We start from the raw sequence: 10,026 nt of genomic DNA, 5'->3' as shown, positions 1-10,026 counted from the left end.
GGTTTTAATGGCTTGGAGTAGTATTATGAAGCTTAATTGCAGGTTATTTGTTAGTGAGCTTTGGTTAGCTATTGGGCCGGTTTTACAAGTTTTAAACGGAGTCCAAGTCCGAGGAGAGATAGGCCCGGATACCTATGGAGATACATGAGACGTGTGCGCTTAAAGTGCGCTAATTGAGCGCGCATAAATCAAAAGAAAAGGGCAGCGGCAGCAGCTATGCGTGACCTGCGTTTGACCTGCGTTCGACCTACGCGCGACCGAGGCGCGACCTATGTGCGACCTATGCGCGTGCTGCTGTGTCACGCTTCCAGCTTTGTTTCCAATTAAATTCTCGTGTTTTGTTTCCTTATTTGACTCGGTTTGTTCCGATGAATTTTATTATTATTATTATTATTATTTTTAGTACTTTATTTCCTACTTTAATTATTTACCTTATTACTATATAACTTATTATTTTAGTTTTAGAAAAGGGGGACACAACTTTGAGGAGAGAAACCCTATTATTGTTTTTAGCAGACGATGTGTAACTAATCTTTCTTCTTGGATTCAAGCAATTGAAGCGCTCATAATACGATTGTGAGTTTGAATGTTTTAATTTCTTGTCTTGATTATTGTGAATTGCTTAGTTATTAATTTTATGAATGTTGATTGATTATTGCTAGGTGTACAACTAGTGATTGATTTCTTCATTCTATTGTTAGTATTGTTAATTGAATAGGATTTATTGATTAACTCTACGCTAGTAACAGCTAGGAATTAATATTGAACGGGATACGTTGATATTAGTACTAGAAGCGATTCACATAAATATCTAAAGTGCAACTGGATTGTATGCATTATTTATTCTCTATCGAGTTCTCTATTTTATATTCTTTGCTTTGAATTAAATCTTGAACTGGATTGTTAAGGTTGTTTAACAGTTAGGGTTGATTAAGAACGGGATTCGTTTTAATTAACTATTCATAAGGAGAATTGGAATTTGTCATTCACGATAGAGTAATCAAGATTAGTAATTGAAACCGTCTTACAGTGATCAATTGTTATTGAGTGTGGATATATGCTTGGCTCTAAGACCTTTTTAAATCATTTGATACACCAAAAATCATTAGTTTTATTACTCAAATTGCATTAGCTTTTAATCTTAGTTGGTTAGAAAATCAACTCAAATCCCCCCTTTTTGTTACTACGATCTTTAATTACATTAAAGATCGACTGTTCCTACATTATAAATTGCATAAATTGTTAATCTGATTCCCTTGGGTTCGACCCTTATTTCCGCTTTACTACTGTTTAGTAATTGGATTTAAGTGATATAAATTGTTAATTTGAGGCATACGACTTTAGCTTTGTCAAATTTTGGCGCCGTTCTTGGGAATTGGCATTAATTATTTTTGTGTTTTAGTGTAGGTTTATGCATAATACTTGTATTTCTAACCTGAACCTCGAGCCTTTCGATCAAGAGATTGAGCATACTCTTTTCAGGTTACGAAAGAACAAACGGGGTGCAATAGTGGCCGTTCCTGAAGGCAGTGAGTTCGACGATCTACATTCAGATTCTGAATATTCTGAAATTTCTGAACAACCCGAACCTTTGAATATGGCTAGAGAGACCCGCACTCTAAGGGAGCTCACAGCTCCAAATCTTAACGTTCAACCATTGTGCATCACTTTTCCAAAGCATTGGATGATGGAGTCACTTTTGAACCGAAATGCAGTTTGATACATCAATTACCAAGTTTCAGTGGTATGAGCATTGAGGATCCGAATAAGCATCTTTCGGACTTTCATATTGTGTGCACTGGTATGAAGCCACCTGCTATTACTGACGAGCAGTTGAAATTGAGAGCATTTCCTTTCACCTTGAAGGACAATGCGAGAGACTGGTTAAACTATCTCCCACCGGGAAGTATCACTACTTGGGTAGGTATGAAGAAGGCGTTCTTGGAGAAATATTTTCCTCCTTCTCGATCATCTCAGCTGAAAAGAGCCATCGAAATGTTGAACAAGACGGGGAAACTATGTATGAGTATCTTGAGAAATTTAAGAAGCTCTGTGCTAGTTGCCCTTACCATGGTTACTCTGATCAGGATCTCATTATGTATTTTTGTGGTGGACTGAACCAAGATGACCGTCGCATGATTCACTCTGCTTGTGGAGGAAATATAGCCAACAAAAATCCAGATGAGGCTTGGGAGGTTATTTCGAGCTAGTGAGACCTCTAGACAGTTTGAGAGGAAACCATCACGAAGAGGAGTAAATGCTATGGGTGTTAGTCCTGGCTTAGAGGAAAAGGTTGATAATATTGTTTCCACTCTCCGTGACATGTTATCTGGAAGACAAATGGCTACTGTTTGTGGCATATGCGCTACTGAGGGTCACCCTAATGATTTGTGTCCCTACTTGCGAGAAAGTGGCCAAGAAGTGGTGAATGGTGTTTGGGAGAGTACTACAAATAACAGGAAATGGGATCCATATTCCAAGACCTATAATGAAGGATGGAAGGCTCACCCTAACTTTCGTTGGGGAAATTCTCAAGCTGGTCCATCGTCTGACCCTCCTAGAGGTCAGTTTCTCCAAAGACCACAAGGACAACAATTTAATCAACAAGTACCTCAACAAGCAGCTGAGCAAGCACCACCGAGTTCATCAATGTCCACGGAGGATATGATTCGGGCTCTTACTCTCAGTGTTACTCAAGATAGAGCAGATAATAAGCAAAATTTTAAGAATCTTGAAAATCAGGTTAGTCAGCTGGCCACTGCAATTAATCGGTTGGAGGCTAGAGATTCTAATGCACTACCATCTCAAATGGTGGTGAATCTTAGGGAGAATGTGAGTGCCATATCATTAAGGAATGGTAGGCAATTGGTCGAGATTGAAAAGCCAAAAGCTAAGCCTAAGGTGGTGACCATTCATGAAAAATAGGAAGAGATAGTGATCGAGGAAGATGAAAAAGCTTCTAATGTCAAGGAGAAGGAGCAGATTCCCTCTTCTATACCGAAGGAGGAACCGGAGGTACCTTTTCCCGATGCATTGAAGAGAACCCATCACTTTGAGCATGACAAAGACATTTATGAGGTATTTCAAAAGTGCGAGGTAAATATCCCTCTTCTTAATCTTTTAAAGAGTGTTCCTAAATATGCTAAGTTTTTAAAAGAATTATGCACTATTAAGAGGAATAACAAATTGAAAGGGATGAAGAAAGTAAAGGGTAAGGGTTCCAAGGGGGAGATTATTAGTGAATATGTGTCTGCTCTATTTCAAAAGAAATTACCCCCTAAATGTGGTGACCCTGGTATGTTTGCTATCCCTTGTACCATAGGAGACCTTAGGTTTGAGAAGGCCATGTTAGATTTAGGGGCGTCTATTAATGTCATCCCTTTTTCTATTTATGAGACTAAAAACTTGGACCTTTAAAAGACACTAGTGTTGTAGTTCGGTTGGTGATAGGTCTAGTGTCTATCCTAAGGGTATTGTGGAGAATGTCATGGTAGGGGTTGGAAAGTTGGCCTTTCCTTGAATTTTATGTTCGGATATGAAAAATGAGGCGGGTGCTATCCGGTCTTATTAGGGAGACCATTCTTGAGGACCGCGGGGACGAAGATAGATGTCCCTAAAGGTTCTCTTACCATGGAATTTGATGGGACGGTTGTTAAATTTGAAATTAATAAACCATCTTATCGTTCTCCGACAATTCATTCATTGTGTGCCATAGACACTTCTACTAACCATGTGTTACCAAAGTGCCGGAAATCTCCTATTCCGAGCAATGTGTCTTGTGTTTTGCAGGGATCCCCTCATAAGGAACAAAGGTGTGTTATCTTATGGGATTGTCGGGACGATGCAGAGGCATTTAGAGGTAAAAATGAGGCTTGGTTTGATAAGTTAATTCGCCGGAAGGGCTCAGGAAAGGTTTGCAAACTATCCATATAAAATCTCGTCATCATTCTTCCTCTTGCAAACATGTTGGTAAGTTAAGGTAGTTTACTTCTTCCTATCTTCAGTCGGGTGGTTACCATTCCGGAGATGTCGAGCCAACGACGTTAAACAAAAGCGCTCACGGGAGGCAACCCGGGTTTTGTATCCTTTTTCTTTGTAATATTTCTTTAATTAAGGTTCATAGTTAGTTAATTTATTTCGTTTCATTAGTAATTAGAAATTTTATTGTTTTATGTTTATTACTCGTTTTAATTAATTTTATTTTGACGGTTTATTATGTATACTAGGACCGTAGAATAATATTTCAAGACGGGAGGAAAAGTCCTCGAGACGGAGGGGTCAAGTATTGCGCGCCATAGTTGAGCATCGAGCGCATTAACTGTCGCGCATAAATCGAAGAATTAATAACGAGCGCTTCATCTCGCTCGACATTCACCCTATGCGCACCCAACGCGCGTTCGACGCTCACCCGAGGTTTGCACGAATGTCGCGCGCCTCTTTCTCAGGTAATAACCCTTCCCTTTCTTCTTCCTATTTCCTAAAAATCAAATCACTTCCATACAAATCCTTCTTATTTCCAAATCTCTCCCACAAATTGATGCTCAATAAATCAAAAAAATATAATCCGCACAATATCGTTGCTTCTTGTTCATTCATTGTTCAAATTCCAAATTCATCTCTATACTACTTAAATTTGGTGCGAAAAATTGGGGTTTATAACCTAATTTCTGAAACAATTGGGGATTCTTCTTTCTGCAATTCCTATATCGTGTTCATTCACTATTATTTCAACAACAAAATCGTCCCTTTAATGCTGAAATTTGTCCTATTGTTCTTTGAATTTGGTCCGAAAATTTGGGGGTTCTCTAACCCTAATTTTGGAATTGAAACAATTAAACAATTTTTGCCCCAATTCGTTTTTGAGCGCTTAATCTGGGTATTGTGTGTCAACTTCGAACTGCTCAGTCCCTAATTTGTGAGTTCGATCCATTGTTCTTTGAAATTTCGTCTGTCTTTGCTGAATTTGGGGCGAAATCGGGTTTCATACCCTTAATTTATGAACTCGAAAATTGATACCTGGGTGGAAGCGATTTTGAGGCCTGAATTGGGTTTGTTGTCTCTATTTCGGCGAGTTTCAAGTTCTTAACAATTGCGGTTGGTCTGTAAGTACTTATGCTTAATTTCAATTTCTCTGCTTTGGCACTTTATTCTTGAATTGAAGGCTCATCGTAAGGTTCGGTGTCGGGTTTTGTCGCGAGTGAGGTAGTGGTCATCGTGAGTTGTTGTTGGAGTTCTTTGAGTGTATTTCTTGGGTTCTTTGCGTTGTTGCTAGGTGTGAATTTACGGATTGTTGTGAATTTATTCTTTGGAGTTCTTTGAATTTGTTGCTAGAGTTCTTTGTGACTAGGTGTTGGTGAAGTGAGGTTAGGTAGACAATAGTCTTTGGGTGTTTGTGGGAGTCTTTGAGTTGTTGAAGTTTTTGTGTGGTGCGGAGAGGAAGTCTTGTGTAGTTATTCTTTGGATAAAGGGAGTGTTGGAGTTCTTTGTGGTGTTGTTGAGATTGCGGTGTTGTCGAGTTCTTTCTTTTTTTCTTGTTGTTGTTATTGGTTTATTCTTTGTGTTGTTGTTAGATGGCCCCAAAACGGAAAAATCCACCCCGAAAGATGCGAAACTACCTCAAAAGTTGTCGTAAGTTGTTGGAGTTCTTTGTGGTGAGGCTGTGGCTATGGAGGAGGTCGGTTCGGGCGAACCTGTGAATGATGAGGAAGAGGAGGAGGCGATGATGGTGAGGGTACTAGTGGTGGAGAAGCTATTGATGATGCCTCTTGGCGAGGCCGTGTAGCGATTGGTGAGGAATTGAGAGATGAGTGACATGTTCAAGGACATGAATCCGGGGTCTTACAAAAACCCCGTGGATTCCATGTATGGAGAGTTAGCGAGGGGGGCTCGTGCAAGAGTCCCAGCGGACCCGTCGCTCCGGGTCTCCTTCTTCCTAGTTGGTGGTATGCCCCTTCTTGTTTCTTTTGTGTTCCCGTACATTCGTACAACATTGGGGACAATGTTGAGTTCAAGCATGGGGAGGGGTATAGTCACTATTGTACATTTTATTCCGTCGTTTGTAATTTAGTTTGCTTTCCAATTTTAAAAAAAAAAAACAAAAAAAAAACAAAAAAAAAAGGGAAAAAAATTTGAAAAAAGAAAAGAAAAAAAGAAAGGAAAGTATCCCGGCTAGGTGAAAACCCGAAAGGGCACCTAGGCAAAAATGGGAAAAGTGGCCGAGGACGGAGTGAAAACCCGAAAGGGCGCTCCGGGTAAAATGAAGAATTGAGATGCGTGCCACGAGAGTAGTGTGAGGAAATAGCTAGAGTGAAAACCCGCAAGGGCGGGCGCTCTAGGCAAAATGAGAGATTTAGAAAAAAAAATCCATTTCACACTAATTTTTGTGTCCTGTTTTTGGTGTGGCGTCATAAGAAAGGTGCTAAAGAAGGTCGGTCGGGTAGGACTAGTGGCTAAGGTGAGGAGAACCGCGGTGCTATGTTGTTGTTGGTTGCACCTTGCTATGGCGGTTGTTGGTTTTGTGCTAGTGAGTGGAGTAGAGGTGTCTAGGATTATATACATGGCTAGTTGGTTTTTATTGTGAGCCTTGTGAATTTTTGGTTAGGATGGAGCGATAAGGGGCGTAGCATTGTTTTCTATTGCTCTATTGTGGTGACTACGGTCACTAATTATTGTTACTTTGCTCTTTTGTATTTTGAGGATGTGGGTGTGTTACTCTTTGCTAGGCGGTGGAAACGATTACACTTTTTGAGGGTGCTTTGGAGGGCGTGAGAGGGAAGTGAGCATTCTTGTTGTGTGTCATTTTTCTACCAAACTACCAAAGTAAGACTTCTACTTCACAGCACTTGAGTTCAATCAAAACCAATTGATGTGCCGGTACGCCGGATGTATGTGTTCCTAGAGCACAAAAGTATGTTAACCATAACCCACCTGCTATAGCTTACAAAGTTCATGAAAGTAAAGACCACCAATCCTTCAAATTTTGTAATTATTTTCACAAAGACAATTAACTAGTAATACACAACATTGAAACAAAGGACAAAGACCAAGGTCCCATCTTAATGACCAAGGTGTTGCGTATAATGTGAGAGGTTAAATCAATCTGCAATAATACATGTTGAACAATTTTTACCTATCTTCAAGTAAATCACACTTCACAACCCAAGCAGAAACTTTATTTACACACATTCTCATAATCTACAAAATCCAAACCCATCAATTCATAACAAGAAAACAAGCACTAGTAAGCTAATTCTCAGTTTAAATATTTTGCAGCTAAACGTAAAATTATAATCCCTCAGTCCCGTTCATTAATTTACCGTTGATTAAAACACCTCTAAAAAAGAATAAAATCTGAAAATTAGGCGTTATTCCATCTTTGTTTGTAACTACTAGTCCTCGTTGTGTCTTATTATGATTCTAAGCTAAATTTTTAGCAAGTTCTACATATTAATTTAGGTTAAAAAATAATCAATTTAAAAAATTTGGCAGAAGTTCTTGAGTTTCAATATGTGAAAAGTTTACGAATTAACAAATTCGAAACAATTAAGGTAATTTATGAATCCAACCCTAATTTCAATTGAAAACCCCAATTACATGTATATAAACTCGAATCAACAATTCGTCAACCCTAATTTGTTGACGAATTAACAAATTCGAAACTCATAAATCAAAATTAAGGAAAATTAATAGAGAAATTAACAAACCTCATTGAATTTTATGTACGGTGAAATATGGTTCAATTCCCGACTCCATTAATGATGAAGGAAAAGGTAGAATATTGATACGACTCATTTAGTCGTAGTTATTTGGAGCGATTTAGTATGGTTTTAATGGCTTGGAGTAGTATTATGAAGCTTAATTGCAGGTTATTTGTTAGTGAGCTTTGGTTAGCTATTGGGCCGGTTTTACAAGTTTTAAACGGAGTCTAAGTCCGAGGAGAGATAGGCCCGGATACCTATGGAGATACATGAGACGTGTGCGCTTAAAGTGCGCTAATTGAGGGCGCATAAATCAAAAGAAAAGGGCAGCGGCAGCAGCTATGCGTGACCTGCGTTTGACCTGCGTTCGACCTACGCGCGACCGAGGCGCGACCTATGTGCGACCTATGTGCGACCTGCTGTGTCACGCTTCCAGCTTTGTTTCCAATTAAATTCTCGTGTTTTGTTTCCTTATTTGACTCGGTTTGTTCCGATGAATTTTATTATTATTATTATTATTTTTAGTACTTTATTTCCTACTTTAATTATTTACCTTATTACTATATAACTTATTATTTTAGTTTTAGAAAAGGGGGACACAACTTTGAGGAGAGAAACCCTATTATTGTTTTTAGCAGACGATGTGTAACTAATCTTTCTTCTTGGATTCAAGCAATTGAAGCGCTCATAATACGATTGTGAGTTTGAATGTTTTAATTTCTTGTCTTGATTATTGTGAATTGCTTAGTTATTAATTTTATGAATGTTGATTGATTATTGCTAGGTGTACAACTAGTGATTGATTTCTTCATTCTATTGTTAGTATTGTTAATTGAATAGGATTTATTGATTAACTCTACGCTAGTAACAGCTAGGAATTAATATTGAACGGGATACGTTGATATTAGTACTAGAAGCGATTCACATAAATATCTAAAGTGCAACTGGATTGTATGCATTATTTATTCTCTATCGAGTTCTCTATTTTATATTGCTGTTGTTGAATTAAATCTTGAACTGGATTGTTAAGGTTGTTTAACAGTTAGGGTTGATTAAGAACGGGATTCGTTTTAATTAACTATTCATAAGGAGAATTGGAATTTGTCATTCACGATAGAGTAATCAAGATTAGTAATTGAAACCGTCTTACAGTGATCAATTGTTATTGAGTGTGGATATATGCTTGGCTCTAAGACCTTTTTAAATCATTTGATATACCAAAAATCATTAGTTTTATTACTCAAATTGCATTAGCTTTTAATCTTAGTTGGTTAGAAAATCAACTCAAATCCCCCCTTTTTGTTACTACGATCTTTAATTACATTAAAGATCGACTGTTCCTACATTATAAATTGCATAAATTGTTAATCTGATTCCCTTGGGTTCGACCCTTATTTCCGCTTTACTACTGTTTAGTAATTGGATTTAAGTGATATAAATTGTTAATTTGAGGCATACGACTTTAGCCTGTCAAATATTGAAGCTTGTTCATCATTTTGAGGAAGCATTTTTATGCTGGGAATTAAAGAGAGAGAAATTGGAGAGAAGACGTAATTTGGATGCACAGTTCTCATTATACTAGTGGTTCTCACCGGATCCCGACCCTATATATATATATATATATATATATATATATATATATATATATATATATATATATATATATATATATATATATATATATATATATATATATATATATATATATATAGGCAAGTTCAAATGAGTCCACCTATATATTTGAGTCCATAAGTCCTAATCTAAGCCATTAGATCTTCTAAGATTGATGGTTGAGATTTGAGACTTCTAATCAATTTTTGAAATAAAACTTTAATGTTTTAAAAGTAAAACTTTAATCTATGAATGTAACTTTAATTCTTTATAAATGTAACTTTAATTTTTAAAGTCATTTTATAAATAAAAATTTTATTTTTTATATTTTTGTAAATAACTTTAATGTTTTACGACTGAAACTTTAATGCTAAAATGTGTAACTTTAATTTTTTTAGACCACTTTTTAATATAAAAATTTGTTTTTATGAAATAATGTACGTGGGACTAATATTTATTTAATTTAACTAATTTTTAACTGTAACTTTAATGGTATACAAGTGAAACTTTAATGCTTTAAAGTGAAACTTTAATGCTTTTTAGGCCAATTTTAATATAAAAATTTAAATTTATGTAATAATGTAATTGTGACTAATATTTCATTAGCTTTGTTGATTTATGAATGAAACTTTAATGTTAAACTAGTGAAACTCTAATGATAATGAGTGAAACTTTAATTTTTTTAGGCCATTTCAATTAAAAAATTTGTATTTATGTA

At 36.7% G+C, this 10,026-nt stretch overlaps 1 protein-coding gene across 1 annotated transcript; it reads left to right on the top strand.

Annotated features, from left to right (window-relative positions):
• Positions 1-2,262: 2,262 nt before the first annotated feature.
• On the top strand, positions 2,263-3,417 carry LOC141640437 (uncharacterized). Its single transcript, XM_074449241.1, has 2 exons — positions 2,263-2,832; positions 2,926-3,417. Exons 1-2 carry the CDS (start codon positions 2,263-2,265, stop codon positions 3,415-3,417), a joined length of 1,062 nt encoding a protein of 353 aa, XP_074305342.1.
• Positions 3,418-10,026: the final 6,609 nt, after the last annotated feature.

This window comes from Silene latifolia, unplaced genomic scaffold, assembly GCF_048544455.1.
Source record: "Silene latifolia isolate original U9 population unplaced genomic scaffold, ASM4854445v1 scaffold_79, whole genome shotgun sequence".
Taxonomy (NCBI): domain Eukaryota; kingdom Viridiplantae; phylum Streptophyta; class Magnoliopsida; order Caryophyllales; family Caryophyllaceae; genus Silene; species Silene latifolia.
The sequence above is the reverse complement of the archived record's forward strand: the minus strand, read 5'-3'. Positions and strand labels throughout refer to the sequence as shown.

Excerpts from the sequence above, each read along its gene's own strand:
- LOC141640437 (XM_074449241.1), top strand. The coding sequence starts at position 2,263 with ATGGGTGTTAGTCCTGGCTTAGAGGAAAAGGTTGATAATATTGTTTCC. Across the intron at positions 2,833-2,925 it reads TGGTGAATCTTAGGGAGAAT|GAAGAGATAGTGATCGAGGA; the intron begins GTGAGTGCCATA and ends CATGAAAAATAG.